General features: G+C 37.4%; 1 protein-coding gene across 1 annotated transcript in view; it reads right to left on the bottom strand.

The window, feature by feature from the left end:
* The window catches only part of LRP2 (LDL receptor related protein 2), a 196433-nt gene that overhangs the window by 47769 nt on the left and 121211 nt on the right, over nt 1-27453 (bottom strand). The window contains exons 36-50 of the mRNA XM_077883566.1: nt 26649-26862; nt 25083-25316; nt 23338-23526; nt 19506-20426; nt 19206-19371; nt 18674-18832; nt 17279-17568; nt 16327-16530; nt 15190-15432; nt 12193-12318; nt 10814-10933; nt 7806-7937; nt 6251-6452; nt 2407-2702; nt 837-1353 (exon numbers count right to left, since the gene is read on the bottom strand). Coding sequence (XP_077739692.1) covers nt 837-1353; nt 2407-2702; nt 6251-6452; nt 7806-7937; nt 10814-10933; nt 12193-12318; nt 15190-15432; nt 16327-16530; nt 17279-17568; nt 18674-18832; nt 19206-19371; nt 19506-20426; nt 23338-23526; nt 25083-25316; nt 26649-26862 — 4013 coding nt within the window. The remainder of the gene's footprint in view (nt 1-836; nt 1354-2406; nt 2703-6250; nt 6453-7805; nt 7938-10813; nt 10934-12192; nt 12319-15189; nt 15433-16326; nt 16531-17278; nt 17569-18673; nt 18833-19205; nt 19372-19505; nt 20427-23337; nt 23527-25082; nt 25317-26648; nt 26863-27453) is intronic.

Raw genomic sequence — 27453 nt, 5'->3', positions numbered from 1 at the left:
TCATGAACTACAGTTTAAATGGTAGAGCCAAGGAAACAGACTTGTCTGAGGGAATTATTGAGAAAAGGAACTCTGAATTGTGACAACCTTAAGATACAGAGAAAACCTTACCCCTCCCTGACCCTGTCTGACTTGACTGGCAACATGAGTTGCTTCTTCTGTGCCATCTTACTTAATCAAACTTAAGAACCTTTAGAAACTTATTAGAATCTTTTGGAAACTTCTACCTTAAGGATATTTCAGTTCTAAATCTACTGCTATTCAATAAAATCTGTCCATTTTCCATAAGGCAGGAATTCTTAATCTGTGGTCCTTAATCTTTCATCATGGTAGGTGAGGCTTTGGGAGAATCTATGAACCCTCTAAAACTGATGAAAAATTGTGTGAGTGTAAACATTCTACATGCTTTTATCCAGCATGGGGTTCATGGCTTTCAGCAGAGTCCCAAAGCAAAGGATTCAACGCCCCTAGAATGAGTGTCATTTAAGATCTGTTAGTCAATTCCACCTAGAAGGAGAGTGATTTCCCTTCTAGAAGGCCTGGGGAGCCCTACTCCAACCAAGCTGGATGTCAGACTATTACAGTGTTGGCACAGCAACATCCTGTTAACGAGGATGAGAGAATGAGTGAGTATGCATAAATCTACAAGCCTTGCCCGTTAATTCACTTGGGTAAATCCTGATGAATGAGACAGTCACAAGCCTGGATTCAAATCTCTATTAAGGTGAAAAAAGGTTATAGTATTTTTTAAAAATCATATTTAAAAAATAGTTTTTAAAATATTTAAAATTTTTAATAATTTTTAGCTTTTAGAAAGCTCCTCTGTGTTTTCTTACCTGGCAACCCAATCTACAGCCAAACTTTCTGCTGCTGGTAGTTTGTGGTTAATGACTGTCTCCCTGTTTGTCTTATTCAGAAACATTCTCTCAATGACTTTATTCTCTGCATCAATCCAATACAATCTCTTTTCTACTCGGTCAAAATCCAGAGCCACAGCATTGCCCAGTCCTTGTAAAATGAGGGAGTAATAATGGCCATCTGTAGTTAGATTCCTCAAATAATAACGGTTGCTAAAAATGAGATAGGGTTCGATGTTACTGTTCTGCCGGCAGCTCTTTCCATCTGGTTCTCGGATGTAGCCTGGGGCACACTTACAGATGTAGGAGCCCATTACATTCTCACACATCTGACTACAGACAAAGGGCGTCTCCTTGCATTCATCAATATCATCACAACTCCGTTTGTCAGACATAAGCTTGTAACCAGGACGACAAGAACAATAAAAACTGGTGAGGGTGTCTGTGCAGTTTTGGTCACAGCTGCTGAGCAAAGGGTCATTGCACTCATTAACACCTGTAAGTAAGTAAAAGACAGGTATTAGAGAAGCTAAAACGTTGTACAACAGACCCACCACAATGGTCCAAAGATCAACCTTCTCACTGGACAGCCTAATTCTTGATCAATCATGTTAAAAGAGGACAGACAATAAGGGTTTTCTGAAGGCCAGAGATATTCAATAGTCACTATTTTTCAATATCCTCCTCAACTTAATCCTTCACCAGTGGTTTCAACAACTAATATAATAAACAAACCTATGTTTGACTTCTAATCCCATACCTGCCAATCTCCTTGTAACCAATAAGTAAAATGACAGAGGAGAGGAGAAAGAAGAGCAAAAGAAAAGAGCCTGGTCAGTGGTGTGCTGATAAAATAGTTCTTGGGGGTGGGGGGAGGATGCTGTGATTCATAGCATCCTCCATTTCAGTGGTGTGACTCTCATACCATGGCCAATTTCAGGACCAGGGTGACATCACCAGACATGGAGCTGGGAAGAGATGCATACATTTGGCTCTCTCAATATAGGATGAGCCTCCCAGCAGTCCACCAGGTGTAATTCTGCTTGGTCCTGTGACACATGGCCAAGCTCACCCAGAAACTGCCTCCACAAGGAAGAGAACATGCTCCTATTAATTCTATATTTTATAAATGCTCAACTGGTTTACCCATGGAGGTCGGAATAAGAGGGAGTTTAAAACTCTCCTCTTCAATCACCTAAGGATGAAAACGAACAAAGGAATCCTAGCAGAGGGACAGCTCAGACAACAAGTCATTTTAAGGGCTCAAAGGGTTTGTCCTGTTTAACAACGGTGTTAGCTACAAATAGTATGAATTTGCTCATCTTCTATTCTCTGTAATGACTGCCTACGTGATGAATTTGCCTAAAAATGTTTATGTACTAACCTTATATACCAAGAAATGCTTACCTTTTGATAGACAAGCTATAGGAATTTTCTGGTAGTAATCTATTTAGAGGACAGACTAGAAAGTCCCAGTGGGTCATAAAGGGTTGAAAATCCACATGAAGTCTCACTGTTTTCCTTTTCCCAAATTTTCTGTTATACTCACCACATCCTTTCTCATCACTGTTGTCTGAACAGTCATCTAGGTGGTTGCAGACTTTTGCCATATCAATGCAGTTCCCATTGTCACACTTGAACTGATGAGGGGGGCATGTGGTTTCTGGAGTGTGGCATAGGTGCTCCAGCTCATCAGACCCATCTCTACAGTCATTTTCCCCATCACAGACATCCTGCTTATAAATGCACAGCCCATTCTGACAGGTAAACTGGTTCTCACTGCAGGTGGAGTAGGAGCAGTTCCTCTCATCACTGTAGTCCCCACAGTCATTGCGCCGGTCACACCTGTATAATGAGACCCAGTACCACTCTTGGAAAGGTTGACAAGCCTCAACTATCACCCATTTGAGCCTTTGCTACTTCCCCTGTCTACCTGAATGTCAGGCCAGCTATTTCAGTAACAAGATCACCCATGTCCTTAGTTCCCTCTCTCCCAGAATCTTTATTTACCTCACCAATCTCCAGCTATAGAAGAATCTAATATTAACATTCCATATGATTTCCCCAGGTACTGGTTGATACCATTAGAAAAAATAACTGCATTCATTTTTAAGCAACTGAAAAATTAATTAAACACAAATTTATAGTTTTGGTGTTTGTTCGAACTATTCATCAGACAATGTGATGACTTATGGGCACAGGCAATATCCTGGGCAGCCATATGATAGACGCGCCCATACCCAAGTGAACATATATCATACATAAGATCATTATGTGTCCTCCACGAACACCTATCTTCCAATTGGAGTAATGTTTGCATTGCCCTGTTCCTTCCATCTTTAATCATAATACCCTGCCACCTAAATGAGATTCAAGTAGTCATAGTGTTGGGAAAGAGGGAAAACTAGTAGAATAGCATGGGCTGTTGGCAAAGGAACAAGACATTTCCTAGTCCTATTTGGGGACCTAACATTCCCAGGCATCACAAGGACAATATAACTCCCTGAAATTCTATAAGCCAGGCTGGTGCTGGTCTTTCTTCTCCACATTATTCCAAAATCCCCTGAAAGTCATGATTACTCAAGGGGTCCTGTTGACAGTAACAAAACATAAGCATATAGGAATCATGGAATTCATAATAAAGGAATTAATAAGTATGAAGGAATCCTGGATAAGGATTCACAAAGCTAATGTTTGACAATTCATTAAAGGATTTACTATGGAGGGCACAGGTGCTGGAGGCACAGCAGTAAAAGATGTTAAGATACCAAAGCTGAATATGGTCAAGTTTACAACTGATCTATGGTCAGGTCACTAATCAGCAATGCCATCCACAAACCTAGGGTGCTGGCAAAGTGATTTATAACAAAATGTGTGCATGTAACTGGAAAGAAAGTTGTGATCAGAGCAAGCTGGTTCAGCCCCATTTGGTCTTCCGGGAGCTATTAAACTCATTTCCAAATGATTTGAAACACCAATGCTTTCTTTCCTCTAGATCCAACTCAAAAGGAAAAAAAAAAAGTCAGTTAGAAAAGCAAATCAGAAGATATCTGGACATAATTGAATGTCAATATTCCAGCAAGCTGCTCAAAACTCAGTCTTATCCAGGTTCTTCAGCTGCATCAGTAATGAGCCAAGAGGAAAAAAGTCAATAGGAAAAATGATCCCCTGTACCACCATACCAAATGGGGGAACATGCAAAAGCAATTCAGAAAGCTCAGTCAAAACAAAACAAAACAAAACCAGAGTGAGAGAAAGGGGGGGGGGGGAGGAAGGAAGGGAGGAAAGAAGGAACAAAGAAAGGAAAAGATGAAATCAATAAGTCTGGTAGGACAGGGGTAAGTCACAAGTAATCACAAGATCACAAGTAATCACAAGATCACAAGTAATCGCAAGATCACAGTAATAATGGAATCATGAAAAAGGAGCTCAGAAAGTTCAGGAAGGAAGTAGAGGTAACCTAGAATCTGATAAAAATTAAGACCAGATACATATCTCTTCTGTAGATACCAAGGCTGGGTCTCCAGAAAATATCTCAGACTGATGGTACTAAATATTTACAGAATTTAGAAGAACATATAGCAGTACAGCATAATAAAACTCTTTAGCAAGTCGGGAGAAAATACAGATAAGGATTTATTCACTTTCATTACAAAAAATTAAAATCTACAGAACACATCCACATCAGTTAAATATGGACAAAAAATAGTGAAATATGATTTCACTACAAAAGAAGACAGCTCTGTCTTCTGAGTGTCTTCGGGGTCAATACAACCACCGCTCAGCAGTGTCTACTTGGGCTTCATCATTACCATTTTTTGGTCATAATGCCAAGCCCCTGTGCCTTTTGCAGCACTCACAGGACATGACTTGACCTTCTCTGGCCTCCTTAGGACTACCCTCACGAATACACAGCTCTGCACCACACTGGATTTCAAGGCCTGTTGAGGGACTGCCTGCCCCTAAGCCCATGGTTCCAGAAGCTCAGCTGCTCCGACCTTGTGCCAGCTTTTTATGTTTTCCATCTCCTTCCTTAGCAGGTGATGAGCTGACAGTTCTTGTTGCTGACGGCATGCGTGTATGTCCTTTCACCGTCATAGGCACATGCAATATCTTTCCTTCACTCCAGTTCTATGTGTCCAAATGCCTAATATATATTGTCACCCCAGGAAATCCCACTACATCAAACTCACTATCTACCTGGAGCAAACTCCCTCCTGGGCTCTTCTACTTTTCTTAATGTTCTTACTATTCCCCTAGTCCATCAGGGTTACACATCATTTTTCTTCTCAATTTCCCTATACATCCAAAAATTTGCCAAGTGGGGATAGTGAGAAGGCAGGGCACCAAAGAAAAAGTATAAATCTTTGTAATGGCCCATTTAGAGAAAGTGATAAGAAATCAAGCAACAGGATATTATAGGAGAGGTCCACAAAACTGGCAGGCAGTGCGCTGAAACTATTTTGACCTGTAGTACTCTAAGAATTTTACATTTTGTTTCCAGCATTTAAAATCAGAGTATTTAGGGGCACCTGGATGGCTCAGTCAGTTAACCATTCCACTCTTGATTTCGATCCAGGTCATAACCTCAAAGTCATGAGATCCAGCCTCATATCAGGCTTCCTGCTAAGCATGGAACCTGCTTAAGATTCTTTCTCTCTGCCCATTTCTACACCCTCCCCCACCCTTTCCCCCTCCCCCTCTGCCCCTCCTCCATCTCCCTCAAAAAATAAATAAGTAAAATCAGAGTATTTAATATGAAAATCCAGATTTCCCTTTCTCTCAAAATAGAACAGCACTTCTGTGCAATGCTAAACAGCATTTGTATCTCTTAGCTGGAACGTGCAATCTCAGCTCACCTCACCTGCCTCTTCCCATTGTTTCATTGCCTCTAAGCCTAAGTGCCAAGCTCCATATGATCATGCTTGTACTGTTAGTTTCCTTATAGCAAAGGGAAAAATAAAATATTTCTTGTATCCATGCCTCTACTCCCATGCCTCTACACCAAGTGGAAAACCAAGAGTGTCACCTGCTTCAAGAAAGAATTTTCTTATATCAAGCCCACTTCATTCACCGGCCTGGCCCTCTGGACAAGTTACATTATGCCTTTCATGAACCGTAAGCCCTTTTACCATCATGAGCCCCTTCCTCCATGAACATATTAAAAATTGTATTTAATGGTCACATTGGTATAAAGGCAAATATATTAATATTATGTATTAAAATACTCTCGTTGATCTAAACGTTCTCTTTTTTCTTTTGATTTTAAATTAAATCCAAACATTTTCATAGGCCACTAAAAGTACATTACGGCCATGATGCCTAATGGATAAATTAGCCCTGCCCCTGTGGACATTTGAGGTTACTGGGAAATTTTCTAAGCCCCAATTCACCTGTATGAGTGTGGGACACACAATCCATTACTACAGGTGAAATCATTTCCAGAGCAAGATCTCCTTGTGCAATTCTGATGCTCATCATAGCCATCGGTACAATCCGCATCGCCATCACAGACCCAGGATTTAGGAATGCACTTCCTGGATGGAGGCACATTGTTTGCACAGAGAAACTCAGAACTTGAGCAGTTGTGACTCTCTGAAACCAAAGCACACAAGAAAAAGAAACCACATGAAGATTCATGGTAGTAGTCAAATCCATTCTGAACCATTTTGCTTGCTTTATATTATTTAGTAGTCTGAGGGATGAGGCGAAATTAGAGTAAAACAGGTAGACAAGTCACATTACTATCCTAATAACAGATTATAATAAAAATACCTTTAAATTCCATTTTAACTGCTCTGGACCTTGAATTTTTTTTTCAGAAGTAAGAAATAAACATAATAAAACATCTCATTTAGTTTTCCATAAAATTAATGTAAAATCCTATTTTTCCCTTACAGCTTCAGAAAACTATTCCCATTTGTTATTTGTATAACCAAAAATGACTTATACTTAGTAAAAAAATTTTTGGTTAACAAAGTGTAATCACAAAAACACAAAGTGAGATAGGTATTTTTATGCCAGTTCTACAGATAAAAATTGGAGCTCAAACTAGATGGCTCCAAGTCATAAAACTTTCTAAAGACCTAGGGCTTCAAATATGGTCTTTTTTCTCCAAATTAAGGGTTTTTCCACTACATTACAGTTACCTCCCAAGTAGAATGACGGTATATAGGAGGATAGGAGGAGAATATGTCAATAAGAGTCGTCAGAAACCATGACACTGTTCAGAAAAGGATGAGATGCTAAAATATAATTTAAAAACCTGGCATTTTATCCAATCTCATTGTGGATGAATGGGAGACATAAGAGGGGGAGGTGGGAAAAGTACATGCTAGTCTATGTTTGTGCAGCTGCCAACTACCCATTTCAATGGATAGAGTACATATAGACCCAGTCAATGACATATGGGGTTACAATGAAATGCAAACATCAGGGAGCCACTGTACAATGGCTATACAATGGAAAGACACTCTTCTAAGACATCGTAGCTGAGTTCCATGCACTGTTGGTAATGGAAAATGGTGTTTCATGGTCCGTTCCACAAACCACTCAAAAGGAATAATGCTCCTTCCACCCACTCCTTGAAATAACCACAGCAAGGTAATAGATGAAACTGGAGGCACAGTTAATTGCTATACTGTTTAAAGCTGCTAATAAGATTGGCCAATTGAGTTCTCTTTACCTGCTCCAGAAGTATGGGACATTATTTCTGTTAGCTACATGTAAGAGAAAGATAATCAACATTAAAATCATGTTTTTAACATTTTAAAGCATCTAAGTGGATGCTATCAAACAACTTCAGAGTGTAAAAATAAGGGTAACATTTTATCAGCATGCAATCAATTAAAGAGGCATCTGACTGTCATACTCTCCAATGACACAAAAATAAATCTCCCAATTCCAGTTTCCCTTGCATCTCTGCAGAGGAATGAAGGTTTCACTTACCACAGTGGTGTCTTTCATCTTCATCACTCATGTCTCCACAGTCATTATCCCCATCACAGATCCATTCCTCTCGAATGCACCTCCCACTGTCACACTTGAACTCACTACTTAAGCATGTTGCTTCAAGGTACTCTGAGGAAAGATAAAAAAAACACTGTCAGGGAAAAAAGTGGTTTGCAGTCTTAGAAGAAGCCTGCTATCACATGGGCTGTCTAAAAAACCTGACAGAGCATTATCTAGCTATGTACAGCTATGTAGGCCCTCTAAGGAGCCTGGTACCAGTGACCAGTACTCTAAGACTGAAGTAGTCAAATGAGGGTGCAAAGCCTCATTATTTTTTGTTACTAGGATGTGATTTGATATTTCCTTACAGGTATGATAGAGATATAATAGTCTTTTCCCAAGAGACTATAAATTACTATTTCACACATTTCATTTTTAAGTCTACTTTTCATCCCAAAACATTTTGTTTGATCCCAACCATCCTCCCAGCATGCCTGATCCCCATCTTCCGGTGTGCACTCTCTCTTTTTATTTTTTATTATGTATTATTTTATTTATTTATTTATTTATTTATTTATTTATTTATTTATTTATTTATTTTGCTTTTCTCCATAGCACTTGCTACCTTTCAACATGCTATACAATTTACCTGTTTTGTTGCTTGGGTCCCTTCACTAGAACATAAGCACCATGTGGGCAGGGATCTTTGACTTATTCACAGATATAGCCCCAAAGTGCCTAGAACATAAGTGCTCAATAAATATTTGTTGAATTAAACTGATAAGATAACTTTATGCTTTAAATTAGACATCAGTGACTCAAATTCTTTCATCATAACCCCACATATCCTTATCAACTATTTGTCATAGGCCCATACACACAGGGTCCCCTCAAAATTAGTCTAAGGCAAAAGTAAATTAAATTTTAACTATAAAAAATATATCATAATGATAACAGTAAGGAGAAACAGGACCTTTCATAAGCTGCTAAGAAAGGAATGTACATCACCACAGCCTTTTTGAGAGTCAGAGACCCTTTGGCACAAAAAAACACCCCTAGAAATCTAGAAATCTAGCCTATAAGCATCTTTCCATTGTAAGGTCTCTATTTGTGTTTTAAAAATTATATATTAGCATATACAGAAAAGGATAAGGAGAATTCAACACTCACCGGTAGTAGTGATTCTAACTGGAGAGTGAGAAGGCTGAGAAATTGGAAATTTTGCTTTTTTGTATACATCTTATGATTTCTTTAAAACAATACTCCTGCATATTATGAGAATGCATCCATAAATAGGATAGGCAGTTGGTACCACTTACTGACTTTGGTTCCCAGGGAGAAGTTTGGAAATGATACTTACTCTTCTTTGAACCAATCATTCTTATATCTAAGCCAATCTCTAATACTATTCCATTCACCTAATAGTTATGTATTTCCATTATAGATCCTTAAAATTCTACATGTCCTTTCCTTTCTACAAAACTATCAGTATTAAAAAAAAAAAAAAACTATCAGTGTTGGGGAAAAAGGACTTGGCAAAGAGCTTCAAATACTACTCCCCTGAGAGAATAGAAATGGAAGATAGTCTGATTCAGCTGTAAAACTATGAAAATGGTACCAAGAAAATAATATCAAATAAAAATTTTATATATAATTATTGTATTGCAGATAACTGTATTACAATAGGGGAAAGATAAAAGCCATCTAAATGCTTGGAAACAGTTAATGCAAAGATAATACAACCACTCGATGGAATATTATACTGCCATGAAAAGGAGCATGACGGGCAGCCCTGGTGGCTCAGCAGTTTAGCGCTGCCTTCAGCCCAGGGCCTGATCCTGGAGGCCCAGGATCGAATCCTGTGTCGGGCTCCCTGCATGGAGCCTGCTTCTCCCTCTGCCTATGTCTCTGCCTCTCTTTCTCTCATGAATAAATAAATAAATAAAATCTTAAAAAAAAAGGAGCATGAAGACTATGTAAACAAGGGTCAGCAAACTTTCTCATAACCAGGTAGCAAATATTTTAGGCTTAGAACATATGTTCTTTGCCACACCTACCTGACACTGCTATTGTAGCACAATAGCAGCCATAGACAATAAGTTGCTACAATCTAATAAAATTTCATAAAGATAGGCAGCTGGACATGGTCATAGTTTGCAGAGTGATTCATTGACAGATAAAAAAGCAATGACAGTTATGTTAAAAAAAATGTGCATGGACATAGATTAGAACTTGGAAAGGTTAATAGCAGCCTTCAAATACAAATAGGCAAAAGTGCCTCCAGGAATACAACCAAAGGCTCCCAGAACTTCTTAGTAAACTCAGATGGCCATGGGACCTTACCTCATAAGCTGGCACACAGAACAGGAGGAGGATGTGTGTATCTAATATGGCCCTGCCCCGTATATATAATTCCAATCACTCTTGCATCCTCCCACAGCCTTTGGGCCAGAACTCAACCAAACTCCGAAATTCCAATTCACAGTCAATTAAAGTTAGTTGAACTCTATAAGCCAGGCACAATATTAGGTGCATCACCAACATAATCTCACTTCATGAGCATCAGTCAGCAGCCTCCATACCCTGATCAGCTCCCCACATGGCACCCTACACTAACAGGTTTTTTTTATTTTTATTTATTTTTATTTATTTTTCCAATTTATTTATTTATGATAGTCACAGAGAGAGAGAGAGAGAGGCAGAGACACAGGCAGAGGGAGAAGCAGGCTCCATGCACCGGGAGCCCGATGTAGGATTCGATCCCAGGTCTCCAGGATCGCGCCCTGGGCCAAAGGCAGGCACCAAACCGCTGCGCCACCCAGGGCTCCCAACAGGTTTTTTTTTAATGCCTGTCTGCTGAGGCTGAGTGGTTTTATCGTCTTAGCTGAGAGGAGAGGCACAGAATGTAAACATTTGACAGCTGTGATCCTAGTCTGTACTTGGAAGTAATGGAAGAGTTTCTCTAGCTGCATCATAATGCTTGTCTCGCTTGCTTACTCTCTTACCACAAGTGGCAGGTTCATCAGAGCCATCAGGACAATCTCCCTCTTCATCACAGTACCAGTGTTTAGGGATACAACGTCCAGACGTACAGGGAAACTCATCACTGCTGCACGTGTGAGAAGCTGAGGACAGAGGTAAAACCCAGGAGTAAGACACAGGCTTGTTCCCATTAGTCTTAACCATTTGCCCATATATCTGAAATAGGTGCCAGGGAAAGAAGACTGAGGTCTGGGCAGAGTTTTAAATAAGCTTTTGGGGGGTGGGGGAAGGGGAAGGCAGGGAGAGAGAAGGCAAGCAATACTGCTCAACTTTTCTTTCTAGATTCTAGAAACCCAACAGAAAATTGTATTTGTTAGAAACATCAAAGAAATATCTTTTTGATATATGAAACAAGTTACATATAAGGAGACTTGGTTCTATGTTTTCTGCTGTGACCTAAAAGTAAATAACTTCTATGGAGACAATATTAAAAGCAGAAACGACCCTATCTGAGCTCAGCCCACATGGTTTTAAAAAGACAGTTGTATTCTTATTCATCCTTGTTATATGGGATCTTTACTTGCAAAAATGGCTTTACCTATTCTTGTCTTGAGTAATCTTAGGTAGCTCTGGTCAGATGTACTTTCTAAATTGTTTTGTGGGTACAAACTAAAATCAAGTCTTACATTCTTCTGGTCTACAAGGCCCTTTGCTTTGGACCTTGGTATCTGATGATTCACAGGGGTAAAATTGATAAGGAAGCAGGTCTCTGATAGGTCATACTATCTCTAATCTACATGTCCCTCTCTGATGGCTACATCTTGAATTCTGCTTTGTCCTGTTCTTACTGCAACTGACGCCTATTCTATGACTGTACCCTGGTCTGGTGATAATTACTAAATTCTTAAATTATGCATCTATTTATGCTGATAGCCTCAAAGTTATCAAGCTTAAGAAAGGCCTTTTAATTCAATGTATAAATACAGGGAAATGCTTGACTGAACCAAATTGCTAAATACAAAACAAAGGTTTCTGAAATTCAAGCATATTTAAAAGAAAAGTTCTTTCAGTTACTAATGGTAACTTTAATCATATTTAGAGTAAATATAAGAGCTTGACATCCATATTCTGTTGTGGGCAGTGATTCCTGAAAACAAGAGGCCCTGGACTCTGGGAGAAATGGCTCCACAATTGTAAAAGGTCAGGTATCAAAGCAGGACTCTGGAACAAGTATTTGGAGTAGAAATCCATTCAAAGACAACAGAGAGAGAGGTTGCTTATGCTCCTCTAACCATATCCTAAAGTAACTGCCTGAGGTGACAAATAGCCCCAACACTTAGGCTATTATTAGCTCCAGACATGCACCTCTGGAATCACAGAAAGAGCAGCAGGTTTCTCTTACCACAGAAAACAGGGCTTTCATCACTCATGTCTCCACAGTCATTGTCTTCATCACACAAGTAAAAATGAGGAATGCAAATGTTGGTCGTCTGACATTTTACATATCCAGGCTGGCAGGTGCGATCAGCTTGGAAAAGACAGCCAGATAAATATTTGGAACAGATTCATCACATAGATATAGCATTAAAAATGTCCATGCTAACTAACAGAGCTACTGGACTCAAAACACCAGAAGAGAGATATGTTTAAACCTCTCACAGAGGCATCAACCATGACAGTTATTTTTCACCATTGCTTCTAGAGTAAAAAGAAATTATTTCCAGCTAATGGGGGTGGGGGGTGAGGAGAGAGCATGGTTAGTTACTTTGTCCTTTAAATCATCTGTTTTAATTATTTAATAGCACCAACAAGAGTCTCAACTCTTAGTTAAATAAACTATGGTATATCCACACAGTGGAGTAATATGTAACTGTAAAAAGGAATGAAAAAGATCTCTGTACATTAATAAAGAAACACAGTACAAATCTCCAGCATACCTTGTTAACAGAAATAAAGCACGATTAAAAGCCAATAATGAATCTCTCCTCTAGCTATCCAAGATATTGAAAGGAAAGAAGGCTAAGGTGAAGAAGGTGGATACCCTTTGGATAGATTGAGAAGATAAGAAGGAAAGACCGCTGTGAATATACCGATCATATAATTTTGACCATGGAACCATGTATATTACTTTGTATAAATAACAATGAAATAAAAATGGAAAAAGGAAACCAATTCTTAAAATTTGGAAATGGTAATAGAAGCAAATGCTACATCAAGTTAATAGCATAATCATTCAGAGAATAAATTATTCAAGTGACTTTAAAACCATTATTCTGTCTACATCGCAGGACATAATCTAAGAACAAAAAGGACCTAAAAATCTTAAATCATGATTAGTAGATTTATTAGTAATAGTATTACTCGTGTGGTTATTTTGAAATTATAGGCATTTCAAAATTATGGTAGAATAAAGCAAATAAGTAAATATCCTAATGTCATCAGAAACCAATATTTTAAGCATAAAAGAGACAGAATTATAAAATCTAAATTAAAAAATTATAATCTTAAATTAAAATAGGAAAGACTAATATACACTTTTTTTCTTAAAAAATTGTATTTCCTACCTCTGTATACTGAAAAGCCCTGAAATGAGAGCCAAATAGGAACCAGCAACTCAACACTGTGGTAATCTCTAAATCAACAGAAGGAATGAGGTCTCTTTCCAGGTCTTAGGTAGGAAATGGACAGGAATGCGCCATGTCAAAATAACAGAGGACCCAACTTAGCAGAGCTCCCACTGGCCTAAGATAGTGAAGTTGAGTGCCAAAAAGACTAAATGACTTTACTGCACTAAAATTCAAATATGTAAAAATCCATTAGTCTAATACTAAAAACAGGACAAAAACTAGTACTCATCGGTCACCAACTCATTACTCCAAAAACTGACGAAGGGAAAGAATCGAGAATTTATCTCGCAGAATTATACTTCAGAGTAACAAAATAGCTGATAAGGAAAATTTCTTCTTTATGGAACTTTACCTAATATATGTAGAAGGAATAACAGAATTTTAAACACTTACTTTGTAACTTTTAAAGAAATAATGGATTTCTAAAATATGTTCATGTATGCTAAAACCACTGGGTAACAGGTTAATGGAAAGTTCTTAAGGGATGATTCAAGCTGACTCCTAAATCCACTAATTAATTTTATCATTACTTAATGTGGAACAACCAAGTATTATGTGTTTCATGATGTGATGCAACAGGAAATATACAGTTCCACCTATGGAGAATTCTTACTCAAAGAATTGAACCTAATGTAATCAGACCTCTAGGTACAAATTCCAGTTAGTAGGAAATCAGGACAAAATAAATGGCTCAATTAAGCAATTAGTCAAATCCAGAATGTGGGAGATCCACAGGATAACTCAATGGCTTTTAAAAAAATAAAGCCACTGCTAAGGTATAAAAGAGATTTAAGAGCCATAATCATCAAAATCCATGTGTAGACCTTGTCTGAATGGTAATATAACAGAGCAACTGCATAAAGACATTTTGGGAATAATGATTACACTCAAATTTGGATTGAGTAGTCAAGAAGTATTGTCAGTTTTGCCAGGCATCATAATGGCCTGGTAGTTGGTTTTCAAAATATCTTCATAAGTGACATGCATGTCTGAGAGTTGCTTTATAACACTCAGGAAAAAAAAAAATCAGGGGAAATGGATGAAACAAATAGATCAATTGTTGATAAATGTTGAAGTTGAGTAATGGATGCCTGCATTTTACTATTCTTTCTACTTCGGTACATGTTTGAAATTTTCCATAAGAAGGAGTTCTTTTAAAAGGCATATCCAAATAAATATTGTATGTAACTCTCCCTATAAAAGCAGCAGAGCATGGAGATATATCCAAATTGAAAATGTATTCAAATTTATGCACTGCTCTCTGATTTTCCCTGGATGCTGAGGTGCAAATCCCAGAAATTTCAGAGAAATAAATGAAACAATTTACCAAAAAATGAAAGAAAGAAATCATGACAGTCAACACTACACTGTATAGTTTTGTGCATAACAGACATTAACCACAACACATTTAGGCAATAGTATTTGTCAGTAACTATTGATACTTTTAAAACAAAAAAAATTTTGTCAAGTGAATTTTTAGTGTGGCAGATATGTAAACTAAAGATAAAATATTTGAGGATAAAATACTTAATGGTCATATGGGTCCATAAATTTAGGTGAATAATTCACATTAGAGCTGTTTTTAAAAACCATTTAGCAGAATATATTAAAATGAAATCGATGTTCTAGATACTTTTTTTTTTCAGAAAGCCTTTGTTCCTACATAAAAATGATCTCCCATGAGGTGAAAGAGACTCAAGAAATCAAAACACACACACACACACACAAAAGATTTCAGACCCCAAAGCACAATAAATACTTGTTGAACTTACAGCAATTTTTCTCATCTGAGGTATCATTATCATGGCAGTTGTTAATGCCGTTGCAGACAAACTGAAGAGGAATGCACCTTCTGTTACTGCAGGTAAACTCCACAGTGGCATTACATTCCCTGAACAGGCACCCTGCCTCATCACTATTGTCACCACAGTCATTGTAGTGGTCACAACGGTAATGATACTGGACGCATCGCCCATTGGCGCAGGTGAAGGCTGTCGGCTGGCACGTATGAAATGCTAAGAAGAAGAAAGAATATCAATTAAAGCATCATCCTAGTTCCTAAAAAAAGAAAAAAAAATACAATCAAATGAAAGGGATACTTTGAGTTTACCTTCTAAAGCAAAAATGGCTGCAAAAACGGACTGCGTGCAAAGTGAGATAAACTTTCAATTAGATTAAACAAAATAGGTTGTATACTTTTTTTTGAGCAAATTAGATATTTTAAGCAAATGTCAGAGTTACTTCATTTCTCTCTCATCTCAATTTAAAATTTTATCCCAATCACAGAAAAGCATACAAACACAATTTCCTAGGGGAAAATAAAACTCTTAGCCCCTACACAGTCTATTGGAAAAATGTAGCTAACTTCTAGTATTTTACCCACCCCATCTGGATGGAAGCTGAACACTGATTTCAATAAATTTTTAGGGATCCTTCTGCTATGAAAATTAATAAAATGATAACAATCACCTATTAGAGCTCTTAGTTCCATGCTAAGCCATGCTTAACACGCACCAAGGCCCATGCTATGTTTTTCATATATTTCTCTCACTCCTCACAGAAATTTTAGTAATAGATCCATCTTACAGATGAGGTGTCTGAGGCTCAGATAGGGAACTTTCCAATGGCTACACACGTTATAAATGGCATAACAAAGATTTCAATCCAGCATCTTTGCTCTAAACCACTACAGAGGTGCTTCCTAATAAAGCATCATACACTATTCCCTGGCATGTGTATCAGCTTATATGTGATTTAACAGTCTGAATTCTTGGACTAAATGTTTTCAATTCTAACAGGACACATAGATACAAAATTCAAACCTATTCACATACAGCAGGATTCTGTACCAAACACTTGGCATAAAGACAAGTTTACCTCCTAATGAAAGCTCCAAGAGTCCAACTCACCACAGACGCTTTCCAGCTCATCACTGCCATCACCACAGTCATTATCGTTGTCGCATTTCCATTGCTCCAAGATGCAGTGCCCATTGAGGCAGGTGAACTTGGAACTATCACATCGTGTACCATTGTCCACAATGCAGTGTTTTTTGTTGTTGGCCAGATACCAGCGGCCCTCATGTGGACATTGGCACTCAGCACCATTTGGACCTGAATAAAAGTTGGCCCAAAAAGCAAAAATTTGTGCAGCAATCATTCATATTTTCTCTTCCAGAAGAGCAGTGGCAATATTTCTATATTAAAGGCACTAGAAGACATACCATAGAAACTCTTCCCATCAGCTTCTCAACTATATTGAGTGTTTTACTCAGAATGAAAAAAAAAACCCACCAATTCTAATAAACATGGCTAAGTCACCCTAATCTTTAACAACTAGCTCTTCCCTACACTGAAACATAGAAATGATTCTCACTCCTTAGCAAAATCTATAAAGCAATAGTATCAAAAGATGCATCTTCCTATGAATCAGTTGCCATCTATAAAATACACAATGAATCATATAATGCCACACTTTAAAATATCATCAGAAATATTTCAAACTATAAATAGTACCTCCTAAGTGGAAGAACTAGATCCTTTCATAAGGGAGGTAAGCTCATTGTTGGGAATTTTTATGAGTCATGAAGTTTGGCAGCCAAAGACCCCATCTTTCATTTTTTTTCCACCAAGCTTGAGTTAAAATTGCCTTCATAAGAGGGCTCCATATCAAATAGAAAAGAAACCTGTTAAAGTCTTCCTCTAAACATATAAACCCCCAAATCTATTTTACGAATTACTCTGAAATCAAGGAGAATCTGGAATTTTTTTGCCCTGTTAGAGCTGAATATCCCTCAGCCTTCCCTACCAAGCATCATCATTATTATTCTACACGATTCATTCTTTGTGGGCAATGCCTTACCTGGCGCACAAATATGACTGCAGCCCCCATTAAACTCGCTGCAAGGATTGCTACATTGCTGCTGTTGGTTCTTCACGACAACACGAATACCATTAGGCCGGAAGGGAAAACTCGTGGTCATTGCCGTCTGACCTGACCCATCATATTTGTTAGCTCGGTAAATTCTTTTTGTGTTCCAGTCAGTCCAATAAATATACTGGCCATAGAGAGTCAAGCTAAAAGGATGAAAGGCTGTGTTGACAATGACCTCACGCTGCGTGCCTGTTAGAGTGCTACGTTCAATCTTCTGCCTAAAATGAAGTAAAAAACAAAATGTTGGAATCCAGAAAGACTAAGTCTTTCAAATGGCAGCCCACTGCCTGGGCCTAACCATTCTTTTACGCAAGACCCCAATTTTCTTTTCAGGAGCAGCATATGGCAGGAAGAAAAGTTTCATCTGATGATGGGAGTCTTCATTTGCATATCAAACAATGGCCTACAAATTCATTGATTTCCAAATATTAATCTAACCTTTAAGTAATCCTACAAAGGGAGCCAAGCTGAAATTTAAAATAGGAGAAAATTATGAAATAATACATACAATGCATGGAACTCGGTGTTTAGCAATAATAGTCACTCAATAAAATATGAATTACATTTTCCTTCCCACTCCCTTAAGGACTTTCTCGATTTGTCATTTACCTAGTACCCAGAGGTATTTACCTATAATGATCCAAATTTAGACACTAAACATCATTGCTTGCTTCAAATGAGAAGATGAAGAAAAGATGAGATTGTTAGGTGCTTAGTGTCACAGCAGAAGACCAAAATCTTAAGAAAATAAGCAAAGTTAAGATTCCTGACATGTAGACACCAGCAATAATAAAAGAAATCATCTCATCTTTTCAACTATTCCATTAGGATGATTGGAATATGAGTGATTTCAGGGCTACTTGAAGAAGCTACATATAAAATTAGAGTTAGAAAGGAAAACACTATGAAATTGGCTGAGATGACCATAGTTAAAGACTAAAGGAAAATGTTTTTAACTGAAGGCTAAAGCCCAGAGGACACTTAATAACAATGTGCATTTAAAAGATATTCTATTTTATGATAGTTACATGGGGCTTGGATTTTATAAATTGAGTGATTACATTTGTAATTATAATTGAAATTAACTCATCTAGTAATGTATCTTTAGATGCCTTCTAGTTCATAATTATTCAATCTCATGATAGATCAATTTTCACAAGTACATTCACCAAGCTAGAATATGGTTCATAAAACTGTGATTCTACATTTTGGCCATATCTATTTGGCATATTATATTTTCATCGCATTATGCAAATCCCTCCTCTGAAAGTGGAAGCAAGAACTCTTCTTATCAACACCCACAAAAATAATGAAAGAACGTACAGACTGGCATCTGCCCAGTAAAGAAGATCATTTTCGTAGTCCAGAGTGAGCCCATTGGGCCATACCAGGCTGCTGTTCACAATAGGTACCCGGAAATTTCCTCCCAGTGTGGCTCTCTCAATTTTGGCATTAGTACCCCAGTCAGTCCAGTACATGTACCTAGTCATCAAAAAGGAGTCATAATTAGTTGACCACCAGGAACCCCATACCTTTTAGTTAAAAAAAAGAACGGCAGCCTTCTTTAACTGCAAATTTCACATTAATATAGCAAATGAAACCCACTCCATCATCACCCACAAAACTTCCTAAAACTTACTGAGTAAGAGTAGTAATTCCTATTACATAGCCAACCTTTCTAGCAACAACAGGAATTACTTCCCAAAGTTACTCATGTTCTTTCACCCTTGAATATATAGCTACAGAGTTTCAAGTCCATAAAATGTTGGCTGTCTATGAACATAACCTAATTTCAGGCCCCACTCCCTCCAGAAATAAGCATATAGAAAGTATGAAAAATAAGACTGTGGCATACCCTCGGCAAGGATCTAATACAATTGCTCTTGGTTTTGAAACGTGGGCTATCACAGTGCGCTGAGACCCGTCCTCCGCCATGGAGTTAATTGTCTGGTTGGTGTAGTCACTGTAATATATTCTTCTATTGATCCAGTCAAAGGCAATGCCATCAAGATTCCCTTTACCTGGACATACACCAACAAACACACACAAAGGCATTAAGAATCCTAAAAAGCATTTTAGAACCCCTGGGGTCATCCACATGTTTTGATTACATTGCGTCAACTTCCAAGATAAGCTGCTCCTGGAGTGCCCTTACCTGAAATAACAGCAGTGGGTGATCTGGTCCCTGAATTTAGACTGACGTATGAAATCCGACTGTTTCCAGATTCTAACGATTGTGTGAAGTAGATTCTGTTACTTAGGCCATCATAGGCTAGGTCTACAGCAACTCTATCCACACTTATTGCTTGGAAAGGTGGGCTATGAACCTCAGGGTCCAAATGTAAGCTTCTCAAGGTGTTTTCCAAGGCAAAGATGAGGAAATTTTCTGATGTCATGGCACAGCTCTTGCCATTACCTTCTAGAGTTCCAAAAGCACAGCCACATTTTGCAGTGTCCAATCCAGGCAGAGCAAAGCAGAAATGGGTGCATCCACCATTATTTTCCAAGCAAGGGTTGTTGTTGACCTCAGCTGGTGATCGGGGCTGAACACTCTGGTCGAAGATGGTCACATCTCTTAGCCAATTGAGATTGTCCCTTATCACTGTTGGTGGCTCACTGCTATTTGGTTCCTTGCTAGCTTGGAAGATTTTTTTTAAATTCCTGTCTACCCATATGATAGAATTTCCAAAAACAGTGATGGCATAAGGAGTTGGGTAACGACTGCCATAACGAATCACTTCAGTTTCCTCTGCCTCAATACCAATCCTTGCAATTATATCTAAAGAATCATCAACCCAGTAAATGTAGCCATTGCTATGGTCTACTGCCAAGCCCCGTGGTGTGACAATGCCTTCTGATACAAGCACAGTTCGATTGGTACAATCAAGAAAAGAACGTTCAATCTTTGGGCTTTGCCCATAGTCAGCCCAGAAGAGATACCTGTTCTTGGGGTCTACAACAATATCCCTGGGCCTATCTGCTGTGGCTTTAAGGAGAATACGACGGTAAGTGGTATTGATCCGCAGAACTTCTATCAGTGTTTCAGACACGAAAGCATTGGTGAAATAAAGATTTCCTGCAGAAAATGGAAGAACGTGCTGATAAATGCAAAACCAAGAAGGAAAAAAGAGGGAATCTTTCCAAATTCAGAACAAAATATATAAGGCTGAGGTTTTGTCAGTAAATGTTATCTTTTACAAGATAATAAATGACTCAGTTTAGACTTGGAAAAATTTCTCTTAGGAACTAAAATTGTTTCGGGCTGCCTGGGTGGCTCGGCTCAGTCGGTTGACTGTCCAACTCTTGGTTTCAGCTCAGGTCATGGTCTCAGGGTCATGAGATTGAGCCCTGCCTCAAGACCCACATGGGTGAATGAGTCTGCTTGAGAGTCTCTCCCTGCCCCCTGCCCTTCCCCTACTCCCACACACTGTCTCTCTCTCAAATAAATAAATAAACCTTTAAAAAATTTTCTCCTTCAAATTTAAAGAGAAAGTGACTATCTTCAGCTTCTAAAGCAGATTAGAATTCATAGGAAGCATCATAACCCACTTTCAACTGAAAATTTTTTTCCCAGAATGTCTTTCCTCGGGCAGCCTAGGTAGCTCAGCAGTTTAGCGCCGTCTTCAGCCCAGACCATGATCCTGGGGACCTGGGATCGAGTCCCACATCAGGCTCCCTGCATGGAGCCTGTTTCTCCCTCTGCCTGTGTCTCTGCCTCTCTCTCTCTCTCTCTCTCTCATGAATAAATAAAATCTTTAAAAAATTTTAAAGAACGAATGTCCTTAAAAAAAAAAAAAAAAAGAATATCCTTCCTCTCCCACCTGAATGTTTAACACTTAAATCTCCAGAGATTCTCATACACGTTTTTATGGCATAAATTATACTCCAAACATGATCAAAGGAGCAAAGAGGGAAAGCTAGCAGCTTCTCCGCCTATTAGTGGTGTCAAGTGCCTCTGTGCTTAGTATTAACATAAGTTAATAGGCTAGTCTGACTAGTGTAGCTGTTTTCATCATATGAACCCTCTGAGCCACCAAAGCAAAAGCCCATTTGTCTTTGGACATTACACAGTGATGCAAATGCTAGAATAAAAACACAATGGTATGAAGACAATAGAATGAGTAGAGTGATCCCATACTGATTCCACGTAGTCAAAAGCCTATTGTTGAATGGTCAATTCTGCTACCAGGGAACATTTATTTTTGTCTGAGTCAAAATTACTCTGGAGATATCAGGCCAATATGCAATATGCTACTGATCTACCCTTTATATATTCAAATCCTTTCATCCAGGTTTGGCAAACTTTTTCTGTAAAGGGCCAGATAGTAAATATTTTAGGCTTCATAGAGCATATGGTTTCTTTCACAAGTACTCAGGTCTGCCATTGTAAACATGAAAAGCAGCCATAGACAAATAGGCACAGCTGTGTTCTAGTAAAACCTTCCTCACAAAAATAGGCATGGTCCAAAAGTACAAATCTCTAGTTATAAAAAAATAAGTACAACATAATGACTATAGTTAACATTGATGGATAGCATATTTGAAAGTGGTTAAGAAAGTAAATCCTAAGAGTTTTCATTACAAGAAAAAAATTTTTTTTCTTTTCTTCTTTCTTTCCTTTCTATTGTATCCATATGAGACAATGGATGTTAGTTGTACCTATTGTGCTAACCATTTAACAATATATGTAAATCAAACCATGATGCTGTATGCCTTAAATTTACACAGTGATATGTGTCAATTATTTCTTAATAAAACTGTTGGTGAAAAAACAGCCAGTGGGCTTCATTTGGTCCATAGGCCATAGACTCCTGCTTTAGCTATATTCTCAGAAGTGATAAAGGAATTTGTAATCAGAAATGGGATTTAGGAATCCAGTTAAAGCCTTATCTAACCATACTATGATATTTATTATTTAGAATAAACCCTTATTATAGTTCCTAGATTTTCATAATATATTAATATTTCTAAGTGATATCTACTTACCAAACCTGATTAACACACAATGATACCTATTTTTATAGAATAGGATCATAACTATAATACATTTACTACATTTGATTCTTAGTGTGTCATTCATAAAACTAATATTACACTGTATGTTAACTAATTGGAATTTAATTAAAAATTTTAAAATATTAAAAACTAAAATTAAAAAACAGCAGGTGATTTTGCTATGCAAGAGTAGGAACATATCAAGCCATATGTGAGGATAATTACCAACCAATTCAATGTCTTTGCACATCAAAGGAGATTCAGGGGTTATAATCACACAGAGTTTGTGGGAGCTTCAACAATGGTTAATGAGGGAATAAGTCAGTGATAGGGGTCCTGTTACCTCCTGGAGATCATATTTGTATTCCTAGAGTTGTTTAGAATATTAATAAATAGATGCTATGTATGTCATTATTAAAAAATAGAAATAAAATTAACAAAATTAAGTACATGAATCAAAACAACTAAGTTAATGTAATACTGGGTCGGGCATTTCAATACAATTACAATAAAGGAAATGATTAATGATCAAAGAGTTTTTATATATGAACAAGATGAAGCAATTAAGAATTTGTTAACTAAAATTGCTGAGCTTTAAAATAAATGATTGTCATTTCATGGTTCACTTATTGTAATATCCCTTTCTACTTGAAAATTTAGACATTTTTAATTTAGAAATTAGGTGCTACTCTAAATGTGAAAAAAATCAACATAATTTTTCTAGCCATTTTGCCTACTTTTGATTATGTTAACAGAAGGAAATGAATTAGCTATTATGAATCTGTCCACTGAAACACCTGATCATTAACTTAATAGACATACACCTTGGTCTAAAAGCATAATTCAATTTATCTTAATACCAATAATTATCTAGAAAAATAGATTTGTAGTATACATAGTATCAGATTAAACTGATTATACTTTTTTCAAGTATAAAATAAAATGCAAACACAAAAAGACTTTTCAATAAAATCACTATACAGCTTACCCACCTGCTACCCAATCCACTGCAATACCCCGAACTCCATTTTCTCCTATCCCATGTGTAACAATGTTTGTAAAACCAGACCCGTTAGGTTTGATTCTACGGATTGCATTACGAGATGTCATAGAACTGCTAAAATCACACCAATAAATAAAGCCAGAAGATACATCAACATCCACATGCAGCGCATTTCGTCCTGAAACATTTAAGAAAAGATCATTAAACAATGCTCTAACTGGAACTAGAACTTTTTCTTCCCTTCCTCTCATACCATCATCCCCAACCCCTTGCTCTGACCATGCCCTCATTATAAAATAAAACTATTTCTCATTTGCAATGAGCATACCTAGCACCCAGATCTTGGTTTCTAAAAGCCATTTCTCAAAATAAGGAGAACTGGTTCCTGGGAGAAACAGCTGACTATAAGCTTGGGAGGGGAAGGTACAAGGTGCCTAGAAGACCTTCTTATGCCCAGAAGCAAGGAAGCACTCAAACATTAATGGGATCATGTCAAAAAATACAGGTAGTCATTTCAAAAGATTCTATCTGGCCAAAATGAATCCAAAGGAGCGTCAAGAGTGATTGTGGTAAATGTAACACACTGAATTTAAAAAAATGAATAAAAAGTCCACATTATACTGTACACTTGAAACTAGTAACACTAAATGTATGTATATGTATGTGCAAGTACACACACACACACACTCATACTGAGAGTTCAAATATGTTGAAATATTAACAATTTTTTTATCTAAATGAAGGGTATGAGGATATTCAGTGTACCTTTCTTTCAACTTCTCTGATTTAAAATTTTTGAAAATGAAAAATTGGGAGAAAAATATAATTGATTTTATACCTTTATAAGATGGTAACTTAGATCCATAACTTTTAAGATACAGGAAAACAAAGATGAGTCTTGAGTATTTGTAAATATAATCATTAGTCAGGAGCATGTGTGGTGCCAAACACTCCCTGACTCCTTTCACCATATGTGTTGTCACCTCTTCTGACCATCTCTCTCATTCCTCCATTCCCTTCACCTTTTTTCTTCCCTTTCTTTCTTTTATTTCTATCAATATCCTGTGACATACTCTTTGTGGTGCGAGTAAACACTTGGTTCTCCTTGTGGTAACACACATCTAGAAATCTCTTGGTTCATCTAAGAAGCAAGTGATCATTTTCTATGTTCACAGTATACAAACATAAAACACTGTCAAAAATACAACTGTATTTTCTAAGTATTAGAAATCTAAGGAGATTCTAATACTGCCAACTCATTTATTTCAACTCATCAAATACATATTAAGAAACCAGATTATGGTTTACTTCCTTACTGTTCTAAATAGTATAACCCAGATCCCAAATCTCCATTAGCTGTTACTCTAAAAACATGAACTCCGCATACTACTTGCAAACTCATGCTACATTCTGTCTTGCTCTAGGCCTGTCATTCTCAGTATGGTCCATGAACCAGCAACATCACCATGCCCTGGGAATTTGTTAGGAATGCAAATTCTCTAGCCCTATCCCAGACTACCACATGAGAAAATTTGCAGATGGGACCAAGATCTGGGTTTCCATTCTGGTGTACACTAATGGTTAAGAACAATTCAAGGCAGAACCAGTTTATCTCAAGGGAAAGACAAGCTTCATTACATGCTGAATCCAAATGTGGAGAAATGCTTTATGGAATCGAGAATTCAACATGGCACCAGACAGAGTGAAATCTTACTTCTGTTGGAGTTGACATACCTTGGCCCGCCACTGGCACCATGGCTTCTGAGTGATCTGAAAATTCCAAGCTAAAGCCTCTAATTATGGAGAGCATTGAAACAACAAGAAAAGAGCTATATGGAGAACAGGTCCGATTATCAGGATTCAGTTTCATTCCACTGGCACAGGCACATGAGAATAAGCCTCCTGGTATAGGCAGGCAAAGCTGCTGACAGGCATTCACATTGTTGCTACAGCCATTGGAGGATGCATCTAAATGAAAGCAAAATTAATTTATAACTTTTGACCTCATATACTTGACATGCTCTCTCAAATATCTTATATTGGGTCACCACATAATTCATTATAAAAATCAATAGCAAAATACAATACCTGTGTTAACAACACAAAAACAGCATAGAAGAGAGTATAGCTTCTACAACAACACATAAAGGTACCAGAATTATTATATGGTAGTTAGAGAATGGAACACCAATTGTTTTTCTTCCACAAATCATACAGGAATCGTTTTTAAAAATATTGTATTTATTTATTTGAGAGACAAAGAGGGAGAGAATGCATGAGTAGGAAGAGAGGGAGAGGGAGAGGGAGAAGTAGACTCCCTGTTGAATGAGCAGCCTGATGCAGGGCTCAATCCCGTGGACTCTGGGATCATGATGTTAGCCAAAGACATACACTTAACCCACTGAGCCACCCAGGTGCCCCACAAATCTATATAGGAATTAGAAGAATTAGGGAGGTTAGTATGGAAATTCTAATTTTTCTAACCCTTTTGATTTATGTACTGGCATTTAAAATGTCATAAGTTTAATTATATGATCAACAATGTGATAGGCATTTGACTTAAAATATTAACAAATAATAACATTTAAAGGTTTTTTTCACATGCAATAAAAACAAATGCCAACTAAAAAATCTAGGTTATAGACAGCAAACAAATTGTTTAGTAAGCTTTGGTTAGAGACTAAAAGCTATAAAATATGTCAAAACTCTAAAAAATAATCTCTAAGTCATAATGGTAATTTAAGGGGGAAATCAAAAGTTAGATTATCTATGAAAAAAATGTTGAAGACGGCAAGTATTCCTTTTAAGATTAAAAATTCTATCCTGTTACCATTTTTCCAGCAGATATCCAACAAATGTTTACTGACAACCTTCAATGTGCCAGAAATTCATCTAGTTACTGGATATACAGCAAGAAACAAGATAGACAAAAATGCCTGTCCTTAAGGAGGTTACATTCTCATGAGAAACACAAATAAACTGATAGATAATATATCAGGGACTGCTATGAAGAAAAAGCGAAGTAAGGAATTTTAAATGATGGGGAAAGAATGGGAATAAGCTTACTCTGAAGTCAGCCTGGCCTTTCAGATGCCAGATTAGTCTTTGACACTTAAACAAGCTTATGATAGGGTTATCATTTTTAAAATATTTGGCGTAATTTCAATTTGCATGCAGGTGTATACACATGGGTCTGTATGTGGGCATGTGTGTGTGTGTATATATATATATATAAAGTGTGTAGATGTGTAAATATACATTGTACATTCATGAATGCATGTTTCAGTGACAAATACTTACCATGTCTGTGATAAACTCGAAGACCCCTCAAATTTGGAATATTCTCTCTCAAGACTACTTTGTTGTCCCCAGTGGCCTTGTCAACTCTTTCAATGACCTCATAGTGTTCATCAGTATAATAAAGGAAGGAATCATAGACAGCAATTCCCCAGGGGTGGGAAAGATGGTTTACCAGAATCATTCGATTTGTACCATCCACGTTTCCTCTTTCAATCTAGAAGATCAGAATTCTCATTATTGATTGATTCACGGTGAAATGAGAGAAACATTTAAAACTAACATTCTCTCCCTTTCTTTCTTTCTTTCTTTCTTTCTTTCTTTCTTTCTTTCTTTCTTCTTTCTTTCATTTCTCTTTCTTAATTTAAATTCAATTAGCCAATATATAGTACATCATTAGTTTCAGATGTAGGATTCAGTAATTCATTGGGGGCATATAACACCCAGCACTCATCACATGATATGCCCTTTTTAATGCCAATTACCCAGTTATCCCATGCCCCACCCACCTGTCCTCCAGCAAACTAACATTTTCTTAATAATACATCACATCTATACAGAACTCTATCCTTGAGAGAGATTTTTCATATCTGTTTTCTAATTTGATAATCACAATTATATGTCATTATGCCCATTTCACTGATAATGAAGTTGCACCTCAAGGAAGTCAACCAACTTTCTCAAACGGCATGGTGAAGAAAAGGGAACTAAACCTCTTTAGTCCCTGCATGTGATATTCCTGACAAGGAAACACATTTACTGTCTAACTAAAGACTATTACTGAGGAGCTGACTGACCCTCCATTTAA

Source organism: Canis aureus, chromosome 34 (assembly GCF_053574225.1).
Source record: "Canis aureus isolate CA01 chromosome 34, VMU_Caureus_v.1.0, whole genome shotgun sequence".
Classification (NCBI taxonomy): Eukaryota; Metazoa; Chordata; class Mammalia; order Carnivora; family Canidae; genus Canis; species Canis aureus.
This window is presented reverse-complemented; position numbering and strand designations above follow the sequence as displayed.